This window comes from Protopterus annectens, chromosome 9.part0, assembly GCF_019279795.1.
Source record: "Protopterus annectens isolate FY-2018-M chromosome 9.part0, PAN1.0, whole genome shotgun sequence".
NCBI classification, from domain to species: domain Eukaryota; kingdom Metazoa; phylum Chordata; order Ceratodontiformes; family Protopteridae; genus Protopterus; species Protopterus annectens.
Genome location: NC_056743.1, coordinates 130,369,854 through 130,385,081, shown reverse-complemented (window position 1 = coordinate 130,385,081; position 15,228 = coordinate 130,369,854). Strand labels below are relative to the sequence as shown.

The 15,228-nt window shown below is 36.8% G+C and overlaps 1 protein-coding gene across 4 annotated transcripts in view; it reads left to right on the top strand.

Moving 5' to 3' along the window:
- The window catches only part of SLC1A2 (solute carrier family 1 member 2), a 472,492-nt gene that overhangs the window by 415,173 nt on the left and 42,091 nt on the right, over positions 1–15,228 (top strand). For all 4 annotated transcript variants that reach the window (XM_044082654.1, XM_044082653.1, XM_044082650.1 and 1 more), the window contains exons 8-9: positions 10,873–11,067; positions 13,525–13,659. In XM_044082654.1, coding sequence (XP_043938589.1) covers positions 10,873–11,067; positions 13,525–13,659 — 330 coding nt within the window. The remainder of the gene's footprint in view (positions 1–10,872; positions 11,068–13,524; positions 13,660–15,228) is intronic.

Below are 15,228 nucleotides of genomic sequence, written 5' to 3'. Positions count from 1 at the left end.
ATATATATATATATTATGTTGAACAATGTATACTGTATATAAATTCCACAGGTCATCAAGTTCGGAAACGGTTAACTATGCTTATTAGACTGGGGTATTCTTTTTGTCAAGCCTCCGAGGATTCTGCAGTATTGTTTACATATTATTAATATTGGTTTCTTTTAGAGTTTAGTACAGTATTTCTTGCACTGAGTTGCACTTTGCATCTTGTATGTATATGTATGTTTACTTTTTTGTCTAATAGTTGCATGTATGTCGTTTCTCTTGTTCTTAATTGCTGTATGTATGTCATTTATGTAATTCATACTTGGAGAGTCATTGAAACTAGAGTCATATTCCTTGTATGTGCACATACTTGGTCAATAAATGTGATTCTGACACTGTATTTTAGGTATGGGGAGCACTTACCCTCATTGGACATGCAGAGGTGCAGGAAATCTTGCTTCCCTCCAAAACTGTTTTTTTTTTTTTCTTATCTGTGTGGGCAGTTTGTAAGCCTTTTATTGTCTTGGTCAACTGCAATTAAGGAGGGGTTTTTTTAGCAATCTTTTCTCATTACTTCATAGTGAAGCTTCTTGCATTAGTCCTCTGTCATCTGACATGCTACAAACCTTAATCCTAAGGGTGATTCTCTTTATACAATTTTCTAGGTTCTTTTTGTCTCCATACCTAGTGACCAGCAATCATCTCTCTATTATTCTTGAGCCTGTTGATTCCTCCGTACTGTGTGTTCCCAGCAAAGAGGCAAGCAATGAGCAGAGGGGCCTTCATCTAGGGAGTAATTGAATTGCTCTGTGCCCTTATTGGCATCCTGGCAATGACAGCATCTTTAATGCAGCCCTAACACTGCTCCCACTGGCTGATGTGAAGACGCGCACATTATAGCAGTATGTCCGATACAATCCCTGTCTGTGCTCCCTTCTGCCAAAATGCTAATATGACCTAGTATCTATAGCTTGGGAAAAGAAAACCTGCATCCTTAGTCCTGACCATTTCAGAGGCAAATAAATTTCAATTTGCACAGTGGCAATTGGCCAGAAGTAAGGTACCCCTGGAAAGGCAAGATGGCATCAGCCACTCACTCCACCTGCAACCTGCCCAGGTATTCCAGCTGTCCAGTTGCTTTTCAGACTCGTATTGTCTGGGAATAATCAGATAGGGGTCTTCTTTCTCTGCCACAGAGCCAGGCAATTTCTTCTACATTTTCTTAAGGATCTTGTATAAGATGATAAGGGATTTGTTACTACAGTGTATGTAGGAGGTAGGCAAATATTTGATATGTATCTTTGGTACATAACAGTGTGAACACAAAAATATGACCTGCTTTGTTATATACTAACATCAAGATTGCCATATCATGAAATCTGTCTTATTGTATAATTAAATATATTAATATTTTAGACTCTATGATATTATCCTTGCTTTTATGAAATCAGTAATACAATAAAACAAATGAATATTGGTACTATTGAAATATTGGTACTATTACATAAATAATAAATATATTTAACAAATATAATATGCATATATAAACAAATGTGTTAAAAGGCAATTTATTATTTTTGTACCAGTACATAACATTATAAAAGGTCATGGTGGTAACAAGATAGGAAAATGACAGTAAACATTAATGAATAGTCTCATTACCACTGGGAAACCATACCCTTATCTCATGCACTGACATTGTATCATATACCCTTATCTCATGCACTGACATTGTATCATATACCCTTATCTCATGCACTGACATTGTATCATATACCCTTATCTCATGCACTGACATTGTATCATATACCCTTATCTCATGCACTGACATTGTCTCATATACCCTTATCTCATGCACTGACATTGTATCATATACCCTTATCTCATGCACTGACATTGTATCATATACCCTTATCTCATGCACTGACATTGTATCATATACCCTTATCTCATGCACTGACATTGTATCATATACCCTTATCTCATGCACTGACATTGTATCATATACCCTTATCTCATGCACTGACATTGTATCATATACCCTTATCTCATGCACTGACATTGTATCATATACCCTTATCTCATGCACTGACATTGTATCATATACCCTTATCTCATGCACTGACATTGTATCATATACCCTTATCTCATGCACTGACATTGTATCATATACCCTTATCTCATGCACTGACATTGTATCATATACCCTTATCTCATGCACTGACATTGTATCATATACCCTTATCTCATGCACTGACATTGTATCATTTATTTCTGTGCTGACTGAATTCAGAAAACACTACCTACTTCCATCAACCTTTAAAGGCAGCATGTGTAATGTGTTTTTCACTAGCAAATAATACATTGTTATGGGGTAACTCTAATCTATAAATTGATACTCACTGGCTGTGAAAACTGCATTACAACAATATGATGATAGTCCAACTGTTTTCAGTTGTATCTGTATGGTTAAAGACCAAGACGTAACAAAACATTGTAAATCTGATTGACTGCAAATGCATGCCAGAATTTCATTTTAAATGGCTTGTATATTTTCTAGAAAGTGCAACATTTTTCACCTCCTTGGTGATTGCTATCTGAAGGACAACTGTGCACATAACCAGAACATGGGATGAAAAGATTATTTTTCATCTTATAACCAAATGTTAAAGCAGCTATCAAAGCAAATAGGTACATTTTAAAAATAATTGGGTCTGGATCTCCATGCTTAGATGTAAAGGATAGTAATACATATAGAAAGTAGCAGAGGCCGAGAACATTTCTGTGCTGCTTGAAGAAAAGATGTGCTGACAAAGCAAACCTAGATCTGTGAAGATTTGAGAGTGGTATGCTCCCAAAACCGAGACTATACAGTAACAAAAGACAATGCTAGCATAATATTTCAAAGTCTGCACTTATGTTTCTTTCCTGGAATAGTGCTCCTTTTGACTAGCTCAAGGCACCAAGTCAATGCCCAGTTAGAGAGCTTTAGTCCTTTTCCTGCTATGTTTTTCTTTCTTTTGCTATTCTTGTCAGGTTTCTTGATTCTTCAAACTTGTCCTCAAGGTACACAAGATAGAACCAAAGAGAAGGGTAATTATGGCTCTTTGTTGATGTGATATAAACATGATGCATTTGTTTCATACATTGCACACTCTGTTATTGATGCTTGTATGGATATTTCTTGTAAACTCTTAGTCATATGCCATGCAAGCTTCTTTGATTAGTTTTATTTGCATCTATTAACAATGCAGCACTTTTTTATTTTAACTATATTACTGCAAGCTATTTTTTGCTGTTCTTTTAATTTTCAGTTATTACTTAATTGCATTTTGCAACATGTTCCTTCACAGATCTCCATATTAAGAAAATATACTAGGATATGTATGCAGTCTATATAAACAAGCTTGTAGCAACATCATTTATTTTATTTTGTTGTATTTTACGCACGTATGTTATTTATTTTTGCTAGCCAACATAAAGCACTGATCCACCAGAACCTTCATCAATCTCAGTCCAGAAGCACTTAGTGACTTGCAATGTTAATCCTCTGCACTAACTGCCAGACATTCTATATGATGCATTCCTTAACTTACTATTTTGTAAATGTCAATTTCTTTGGTGACGTAAACACATATACTGCTTTTTCCCCATTATGTTTTTCTATTGTTTCTCTTACAAAAGAGGCTAATTAGAATGTTTTATTAATTTTTCATTAACTCCTTCTTTTGGCAAAGCTTTAGTGTCTTTTAGGGACAGTGCAAACAAACTGTATCACCTCAGGAATTCTCATCCGGAGTTTTCTGCAAACAATTGGCATTGTGTTGCCCCTGTAGAAATCCGAGTTATGATAAAAACTGCAATTAGGGTATCTATAGAAGTGTCACTTAAGGACATTTTGTAAACTAAGCAACATAGCATCCTTGTTTTAGGCATCACTGAGGTTTTAAGAAACCGTTTCCGTAACTTTTAGTATTTACTTTGAATCATGCTGTGTAGTTTGTGTTCACTATGCTAGTAACATGACAAAGCAATCAGTAGCCAACAGGAAGATAACATGGCCTACATAATCTGTTCTTTATCAGAAAACAGAATTAATTAAAGAAGTAGACAGTCAGTGAATTATTCTTCAACATTGTAAAATAAGTTTCATTCAGTTAATGTAGCAATATGTGAACATTGCAGTAGTACTGTATTTAACCATTTTAAACTCCGAAAGGTCAGAGAATGTAAATATTGTACATTTTATCTGACATGGAAATGGTTTTATATTCGATAAAGTCAGCCGATGTGCACTGCTATAAAATGCAATAGAGATCTCTATCTAGGCAGACGGACTGATAGACAAATTGTACTTTTAATACTGCAACATATGCAGGTATGTCTAAAACCCGCTAATGAACCACATCCAATGTACACAAGTTTGATTACTTCCCAATGAGTTATTTGAGTGTGAGGAGGAGAACGGAGTATATGACAATGTTATGTCCTGAACAGAGGCATTGTGGTTAGATGGGATTCCCATTTTAAATACAGAAACCTAAAACAACATTTTATAGAATTGCACTTCATTCACTCTTATGTTCGATCATGGTCTGGTTACCTTCATATTCCATTTCAGGGCTGCTAGTAAGGCAATTCCTTTCTCAGCACTTATTTAGTGCAAGTCAGTGGAACTAATCCTGTACTGATTGCCAAACACTGCAGAAAGCAGACACCCACATAACAGATACCCGTGGACAGTTTTACAAAATGCCAGTTTGTCTTTGGTACAATTTTGGTATGTAGGATGAAACCAGAGTACCTGGTTAAAAAAATAAAGAAGCCGCCCAGGCATGCATGCTTTGCACAGCAGACATTCCAGCCAAGAACAAAAGTGGATCACCTGGCACTTTGAGGCGGTAGTGCATACCACGATGTCCGTGTACTCCCCATATCATTTAACTGGAACTGTATTATCCAAAGATATTACTGAATGATTTTATAGTTAGAGCATCATGCGGAAAGAGAAACAGATACAGTAATATTGAAAAATGACAGACATATTTTAAAGAACATGATAAACGTTTGTATTTTTTCCATAGGCTTCTTTATTAAATATACTTACTCTGATGATTAATTTAAAGGGAAAACTGTTTTTATGTAAAACAAATGATTTGTTTTTCTCTGTGGCCATGCATTATTTGAGTTGGTATATTTTGCTTGGAGGAGGATATAGGGGCACAGTCCTCCTAATAAAACAGATGTAATTTATTGTTTAGAAAATCTATATGTCAACTATTTCATTCTAAATATATTTTGATATTATGATAATTTGCAGTTATGTGATAGTTTAATATATATTTTTTTTCAAAAATATAGTTTCAATGAAATGGTTTTGTACAGAATTCTATATTGGTATCTTTATAAGTATCTGCATGTGTGTAGATAGAATGATAGACAGATGCAGATATAGATGCATACAAATTTACATAAGGGAATTTTTTACAACATAGAAGCATTTAACTGCCAGTGGCAAACAAACTTAATATAAATAGGTGGCGCATGGAGGACAGGATGAAAATTTAGTGGACAACAAAACAAAATGATCAAAAAGGGAAACAAAATATGCTATTGTGGTATGGGGCATTAACATCTTTAAACCAGGTCTGCTATAAATACCTGCATACCATTTGCTTGAATCCCAGTTGCTTGCAGCCAGTCGCCCACATAACCAGTAGCCTGACGTGCCATTTGTTCTGTTGTGACTGATAGGCTGTTGGAGTGCAGTGAGAACTTAGAAAGCTGTGGATTGGCTGTAGATCTGTAGAGAGTTGGTGGAGTGTACGTGGACAGCGGCGAATGAGAATATGGAGAGTGGTCACATGGTGGAGGACACTGCTGAGAAGGAAGTGAATTTTTGTTTTAAGTTAACAACTTTAACTTATTTATACCAAATCTACATATAAAGCAGGCAAAACCATCAAGATTCATTGTCATATATTTATGAATATACATTTTCTAGGAAATTTATGGTAATGCAAAAGTTCATAATCTATTAAAATATACCAAGCTTATCATTCTATATAAAATGCAAGAAACACATATTATAGATTTTTAGGCATCCATTCTAAACTTCAAAATTAAGAAGACTGTTCTTTATTCTTCTTTGAACATAACCATTCTATAAAAATACAATTAAATTAATCAAATTGCATTGCTTTTTTAAATAATTATTGAATGTATTCAAGTGTCCAAGTAGGTTTGTTTCTCAGTTGTCAAAGGGAGATTTCCAAAATTTAAAAATAACTGCCAACAGAGCAGCTGTAATATATAAAATCCATACTGAAGTGGTTACCCCATTATTTATCCCTCTTTGAATACCAAAGAGCCAAAATTGCATGTCCCTATGTTTTGGTAATTGAGTTCTAGTAGCCATTTTAATTGCTTCCATTACCTGTTACCAAAATCTTTGTACTGCCTTACAGTCCCATACCATATGCAAGCATCCCGCTGTGGTGTACCCACATCTCCAGCTGTCATCACTTTTTAACCACCCTCACTCTTGTAGTTGCACTGGGGTTTAAGTGCCATCTATACGCCATGTTGAAATAAGTTAATGACATAATCAAGTTTTATCAAAAATAGTTCTACATACCACCTCCATATAAACCCATTCTTCTATCTGGCACCCTGTCTCTAGTTCCGAGTCATCCCCTAGTTGCATCAGTTGTTACCCCAGTTTATCCCTAAATGAGGAGTACAACTTTTTAAATCATGAGTTTTAATATTAATATGTTGTTATAGTCTGTAACGTTAACTCCATTTATATTTTTATCTTTCATTGCCCATAACTTTTGAACTGCTGTTCTAAGTTGGAAGTACTGCCACCGTGGGATTTGAATATTGATCTTCCGAGATAGCTCATAAAGGGAGAACAAATGCCTGTTTTACTGTGTAGTAAATCTTTCATATGACAGATACCTTTCTCTGTCCAATTCTGCCAGTAAAGTACATTGCTTTTCATTTTATAGTGTCTGTTACCCCATTATCTTCTTCCTAACACCCAACATTTAATTTGTAACACTTTCTGTAGCCACTGCCATAGTACTAATGTTCTATCCCTCCTGGATCCCAACTCTTGTATCTTCTGATCTGAGTGCCCTGCTTTCTAAGTCAGATATCACCAATGTTTCTAAAGCACAGCAACAGGTTTGCTTTCTCCCTTCATCTACCATATTTCCAACCTACTCTTGCTGCTAAATATGCTATCAGATCCAGTATGCCTAACCCCCTTTTCCTGCTTTGAATAATGTTTTTCTACTATTTCTTGGCATCTTTTCATCCCATAAAAAATTCATGAAGGGCATGTATATTTTCTGTGGATATTTAATGAGAACCAATTGCTCACATAACCAATAGCCTGAAGTCAGTCGCTCTGTTGTGCAGGTGGGACTGATAGGTTGTCTGCTATGAAAAACAGAATAGGGTGTGTCTTAGGTGCAGATCTGTAGAGAGTTGATAGAATTTAACATATCAGTTGCAGATTTACCTCCATTCTCCCTTTCTTTGTATAATAAGCTAAGTCATCATAATAATTCCTGCTTATATTTCTTATAGAATTCTATTGCAAGTCCATCCAGGCCTGGTGCCTTTCCTATCTTAAGCCCCTCGAGAAGCTGAAGGATTTCTACTGTGGTTATTTCCCCACTAAACATTTGTCTTCAGTTATGCAGTTTAGCTGTATTGAAATGAGTCCATATTCCCCGATGATGGCTGATCTTTATAACGAAGTATTCCCTGAAGAGCCTTCTAGCAAAATCCACGTTACTTCCTGAGGTTGAGTGGTTGACACTCCTGTACTAGAGATCAAGTCTTGAATAGCCATTACCTGTTTCCTTGATTTTACCAAATTTCATAAGAATTTTTGGGAGGTAATCCCTGGTGCTCTTAAAAAAAAAAAAAAAAAAAAAACCTGTAGCAAGAGACTCTCATTCATACAACTTTCTCTTTTATATTGAATTTTCTTTGTTTGTAACTCTTCCTGTATTTATTTTTTTTTTTTTGATGCAGGTTGTTGTTTACTTGGTGGTGCTCTGCACGGGTCTTCCAGCCTATTCCCTTACTTTTACCTTACAAAAATGTCCAGTATGGACATCACTATCCAGATGGTCATTCTAAAATTCTTTTACCCATTTTCTTAATTTTTCTCCTTATTTTTTTTATTTATTTATTTATTTTTAAGTATTAATGGATCCAATTACCATTCATTTCCACTTGAATGCTTCTTCTTGCCATCAAGTGTGAGATGAACAGTGCAGTGGCCAGATAAGACATTAGATTTATGGCTCCTCTAGTACTAAAGCTAGTATGTCTGTATATAGTAACCAAAAATGAATTAGCACTACTGATCTTGTTGACTGCATAAGTAACATCTATCTCTTCTAGACTGAAGAGTTTGCCATGCATCCATTCAGTTCTTCTATTCCCATGCTTAATGCTTCCCCATACTTAGGCAGTCTCAATTTTCCTGAAGGAATCCTTTTTTGTACCAGATCATTCACTATATTAAAATCACCTCCCACCAAAATAGTTACGGAATACAATGATTTCCCGATTTGTGTTTGTATTGCAGATCAGCCATCTCCTTTCCTTGTCTTTTACACTAATCTGCAATGTCCAGTCTAATGATTCATATACTAGGGTAATTACCCCCCACTTTGTAAATTTAGCAGAATTCTACATAGCCCAAACTTTCCATATTTTGACAAGATTTGGTATCTCTTTTGCTGTAATTTTTATCCCCTGTAGTAAATCAACTGCCAGTTCTGGTCATTTAGTTCTTTCATTATAGTTTTAAGCTTCAGTGCTGTGGCCAGTCCCTTCACATTCCAAGAGACACAGTTTATTATCTGTTGTACTTTGTCCTTTCCATTGCCCCCCCCCATCTGTTAAAGTTGCAATTCTCCCGGAATGCTTGTGGTAACCCTCCATTAGCTGTATAGTAAGTTACTTAAATCACTGTATTATCCTAGCAAGAATCAGGAAATTTGCCCCTGAAACTGACTGCTGTAATCCTCCCTCCCCCAGGCTATATTCTTGTAAGTAATGTTGATGATATATTTTCTAATAGGTAAACATTTAATTTTTTTCCTATTATAGCCCTTCATGATATAAAGTAATTTCCACAGACCGATTTTACTCCTTTCTGCAGTGGCCTAACTTTGCTACTGATGTAATGTATGACAGATTGACAGAGTCGCATTTTGTCCAGATTTATCTAGCTGTTGCAAGTCCCACCTACCTGTATGTCTGTTGATGGTAGTAGCCTCTCCAGTAGCTGTCCGCTATAACACTGTCACTTCTCAGGAAGCTGTCAGGGTCTTATTTTCCTTTTCGTATCATCCATTTCTTTTCCTCCCCTTCCCCACCCCTACCTGTTATTCAATTTGCAGCATTTCTTGAAGAGTAATCCTTGATGTTGCAAATTCCATAGCTCTTTCTTCCTCTGATCCATTTGGAGATGCTAAGGGGGTAAAGCTATCAAATATGTCTACACAGTCCTGAAAAGAGAGTTGCTGTCTCTGCATCTGCTAAGTGGCCCTCTCAGCTGTGTTGTACTCTGCCCCACCTCATGTGACTTGACTGGTGAGGAAGTTGTCGGTCTGTCCTTTCTCTTTTGTGCTCTACGTCTCTGGGTTTTAGGTCTTGCTGCATAAGAAGGTTGTGTCTCAGAGTCTCTAGTTTGCATGTTTGCCTCCAATTCCCCAGCAGTACAGAAGACATGTTCTTTTCCACCCTGGAAAAATGTAAGGTCACTGGTTATTTTTGCTGTACACAGTACCCCAGTAGTTCGATTAAAGCTAGAAAGGTTTTTCACTTTTGAAAAACAGCATTAAAATAGGAACAGCTCATACTTTTTGTCCTGCTAGTTTCGGATTAATACCCAACTATCTGTCCCATCTGAGAATAGTTTCCTTGCTGTTCTAGTCCATACATTTTATAATAAATTGTCTAGGATTGCACAACTGCTGCCATACTTTTTATTCTATGAGCTCTTTCTATTATTGGAGGCCTATCTGTACCTAACAGTCTCTGGAACTCACTTTTAATAAAACCAATTATACCTGTTCCTTCCTCCTTTCTGGTTGGCCAATTATTCGTAGGTTGGTCCTTATGGCCCTGCTATCAATATCATCTAGCTTGGCCTCCACCTTTTGGGACCATACCTGTGTGTGGGTATGGGTTGGTGTGTCTGCATGTGTGTATATGGGTGTATATATGTTTGCTCAGTGGGATGAGTGCCTGTTACCCAGCCCCTGTCATCACTAAAAATTCTACATGTTAAAGTCTACATGTAGCACTAGCATAGCTGTTTCTAATCCTCAAAGGGAAAGTATTTTATCTTCTTTCTTTGCCTTTGCTGCCGTCTACCTTTTCTAGATACCCATTTGGTTTGCCATCCTGGGGCAGGGACCCAAAGAAAATTGGTTGCTCCTCCATGATGTGTAGCTTTGTATGTGGTCTCCAACTTCTTAGAGGGCACAGCTCACCCACTGGAAATCTGATATTCAGATGTCACCTACCTTCCAGCTTTAATTCTAGTAATTCCTGGCTTTTAATATACAGCATCAGATGATCATTTTATTGTGTCATGAAGTTAGTTTCAAGAAATGTCTAAAGAAAACCACCTGAATAAGCCTAAATTACGTTAAGTGCCATTCTTACTTATTAAAATGCAAACCACAAGACTTAAGATCAGTTCTGCTATCCCATTTAGTACAAGTGTCACCGTTCGACTGGAGTAGTTGCTCATTTTTTTATTTATTTTACTGTGCTTGAGAATGGTTTTAATTTTAAGACACAATTAGGTTGCAATTATTCATTAACGTCTGCCTTACATTTCAGTGCTGGTACACTTCCAGTTACATTCCGATGCCTTGAAGAAAACCTGAAAATTGATAAACGTGTGACACGATTTGTACTTCCCGTTGGTGCAACAATTAATATGGATGGAACAGCTCTCTATGAGGCAGTAGCTGCTATTTTTATTGCACAGATGAATGGAGTCATACTCGATGCTGGAGAGATAGTCACAGTGAGGTAAATCCTGGTTCCCATGTTAAAGAATGCTTGCTTAGTTGATGCATGCAGGATGGGATTTAATGTTTAAAAAAAGTGTTTTCTAAGCTTAAAAATGTATTTTCACTTTGCATTCTCTTCCTTCTTCTCTCAAACTTGCACCATACTTACTTCTTAATATGTAAAACAATGAAAATGTCCTGCTACACATTTACCACAGTTACAGGAAGATAACATTTACAGTTTTCAGATCTCATGTTTAATAATATAATGAAATTGTCTTTGTCTCAATATGTAAACTTTTTGTCACATACCTCATGTCTGATTTTGAGACTGCAGCAATTAAACTAATACTAACCATTTCCCTGTGGCTTGGGTGAAAGGCTGCAGTTTTCACACAAGCCAAATAATTTTGTGACCAGTACAAGCAGAACACCTATTTGCAATCCACTGCACAGTCTCAGCATTGGGAAATCAATTTAGACTATTGCTGGCCACGGCATAAGTGCCCACTGAAGAGCTGGATGCAATGATTAAAACTCCTATTGGACTTATTCCCAGAATGCTTGGACCTGATTTTGGCATTCCTCAGATACCTATGTGAGGGTAAACCCTGGACATTTGAGCACAACAAAAGTCTAATAAGATTTACCTGGAACCCATATATCGTCCGTCAGTATGGAACCTCCTTGCCTCTTCCCATTTTCCCTTGCCAGTCTGCACTCTGTCATTTTGAGTTCTATTTGTACTGAAAATAAAACTTTTTGTGTGCCTGTTTGGTCAACTAAAGGAAGTTGTATAACAGTCAGGCCACTGATGACTGCTGCGTCTTGTTGCCACTCTGATGATCTTGCTATGTTCATGGTGTAGGTCACAGCGTATACATCGAGGTGGTGTTTTCTGTCCATTCTTACAGTCTTTGTCACAGAGCTGAAAATGAAAGTCTGCTAAGTTGCAGTATGTCATGTAGTGCTTTTGCAAGGCAGCTACACGTGGAACAGTCTCTCACACTGAGTTGCATTCATGTGTAGCTCTGTCCACAGTCACATACCCTGCGTCTTGCCTATCTATTAGGTTGCTGCTCTTGGATGAGGGAGACATGCCACTATTATACCACTCCATTCCTAGCATTATTTGGGAATTTTCTTTTTTAGTGGTGTACTTATTCTGTGAATTGAAAAAAAAGTCATGCATTGTAGATTTGTAGTACAGATACATGTTTGGGCTGTAGGGTCACATGACATTGTTTCTGTTGTATCTGCCATGTAATTGTGTTAGAGAAAGTAGAAATCGGTCTCACCATAATGTGAAGAGTTTGTGGTACACTGATTCTTTTGGTTCTTATTTGCTTTCTGTGCAACCTTGAGCAAGTCACATAACCAGACACTGCCTCTGGGTCACTCATGAAAAGTGACTGCGTGTTTAGTGGGCCTACCTTGTAAACATGTTGCTTTTATTAGTATTTTATACTTACGTCTACTCATTTAATGCCACTTCAAACACTCCCCATCTGTGTCAACAGAGTGAACTTATTAATGTTCACCCCATCCCGTTATTTTACCCATACAACAATACTGGACATGGCAGGTATCATCTGACAGCAAGCAAACTCCTGGTGAAAGATTAGTGACCTTAACAAGTGAGTTATCTAGTCTAGTATATCCAGTTCAGTAGAGCATAAGAAGTGTTTGATAGATCTACAGCCCAGCCCTGATACTATATCTTATCCAAGTCAGGAGCCTGAAAGCATTATTTTTATTATATCCTCCAAGTCACACATCAGTGTCATCAACAACTATTGAGCCGCAAGTCAGGCAAGCTTGTTGTAACATAAGAGTGTAGTCCCCTCAGCACCCCCAAACATAGTACACTCCCCACTGCGTAGCAGCCGTCTCATCAGGATACTGAGGACCAAAGGAACATAGGCCAGTATTATCCTGGCTCTCTAGTGGTGAGCTTAACTGATGCACTCTGTTCTGAGTAAGTCTCAGTGCTGCTCACTTATTTCTGCCTGTGCTGTTATTTCTAAACTATAATGTTATGTATGCTGCTTTTGGCAGTCCTGCTAGCTGTTTTAGTGTTTGGATTACTCCTAGAAGCTTTTTTGATTAATTTAAGATGGTGAATGTTTATTTTGGATTAAAAAAAAATACCTTTTTAATGCATTCTTTAAGGCTCCTTGGAACCCAAGATTCACATCTCCCTCATGGAATTTATATGGCATATTCTTTGTCCACTGCCTGTATGGATACAGTAGAGCACCTGTGTTTTTACAGCCTGTTACAAAACTGCAGCAGAGGCATAACACATCTGTTTCCTCCTGAATAATAAAGTTCTGCTGGAAGTGTCGGGCTACAAGTCATTCTTGCCTATTAGCTTGTTCAGTACTTAATGCTGTGTAAGAGTGCTTTTGATTTAGAATGTGTACTTCTGTGTGTTTATTCTTTTTATGAACCATATGGGTTCTTTGTTTTCCAGTTTGACAGCCACACTTGCCAGTGTTGGTGCTGCCAGCATACCCAGTGCAGGACTGGTCACCATGCTTCTTATCCTCACGGCTGTGGGACTTCCAACTCAGGACATCAGTCTACTGGTTGCTGTTGACTGGCTTTTGTAAGTATGTTATTTGAGAGCTACAGAAAAGCATATCAGCCAGGTCTATTACTCTATTTCATCGCTATTCTAGTGATAACTGAAATAAAGGTAACCACCTCCTTCTACTTTGAATGCATTGTAAAACATTGTACTTATTAATGTTCAAATTTTCATATGATATTTAATTATGCATTTATTTATTCATTCACTCATTCATATTAAAGAACATCTACTACTTACGTTAAATTAAAATTCTAAAAGAAAGTGCACTTTATCACCTCATCTTGTAATTTGTTCATATTGACTGTAAAGACAAATTAAATATGAAAAATGAAGTGTGCTTTGTTTATATTTATGATTTTCATGAATAAACTCTGCTACTTTAATTTTTTCCACCTTAAAAATGTCTGTAAAGTAAGGCACAAAACTACAACTAAATTAAGTCATCAAGATCATTTCCTTGTGCTATTGTATGAAAAAAAACTTGCAGGTATTTCATTCCTACATTATGAAAGTTTCTTTAAAACGAACTTGCCATAATCAGAACTACCAGTACCAGCTGTAATAAGAAAAACAAAAAACTTTGAGTGAATATCTCCCCTTTTCTCATACGCTTTGCATCAGAAGTCAAATTAAGTCTATACAGTGAACTGTCTACATCAAGAAAAGCCACATTGTGTATGCCATTATCACTGAATGGGGCATAAATTCACAAAAAAGAAAGTTGCTGCAGTCATTCACCCTAAGATGTCTTATTATACTTCTCCCTACCCCAGTAGCTTATTCATCAGTCACTACCAAACTCAATTTTTGGGTTGTGAGTTTATCAGTTGTGTTCATGCTCACATTAACTAAAATGAATTCTTTGTACATTGGCATTGCATAAAAGCAATTACTTTCTGTAGTTCTCTATCACCATGCAGAGTTACTAAGTGATGCAACAACAATACAAAAAATAACAGGAACAGTTAAGAGGAATAAGGGATGTGCTAGCTACTGGCATATTTCTCAGATTAGTTGAGTATAGTTGCTATATACAGGTTGAACATGCTGCAGATATGTACACATGGGTTAAAGAAACACACTAGAGCATCGCTGACTTCCTTGTTTGCACCCCCCACCACACACGCTCTTGCATGCCCAGACACAAGCATACCAATAAACACACGCTTGCATGCACTTACTCGCACACATTAATGCACATACACACATACATGTGCAGTTTGTTTTGTCCAGAGTTGCTTTTGTCAAGTGCAATGTTTGCTGCTTTACTTGTTGACTGCAGCTTTGTTCATATTACACTATAACTGACTCAAGTACTGACGGGTATGGCATACCTAAAGGTGTTTTCACTGTGGTTGTGCTTGTGCAATTATGCAGATAGCATATTTATGTAAGGGAGTGTGGAGGAGTAACGTCCCCTTTTTAAATATGTTATAGAGTGGCAGTGGTGTGTGGTTCAATGGGTGTATTGCTGTTTTTGCATTTGCAAAAAAAAAAAAAAAAAAAATGGTGTTATTTTACTATCAGTTAAACTTTTGCAAGCATGACAATGATAGGATTTACACAGAAAAGTAATGTGTCCAA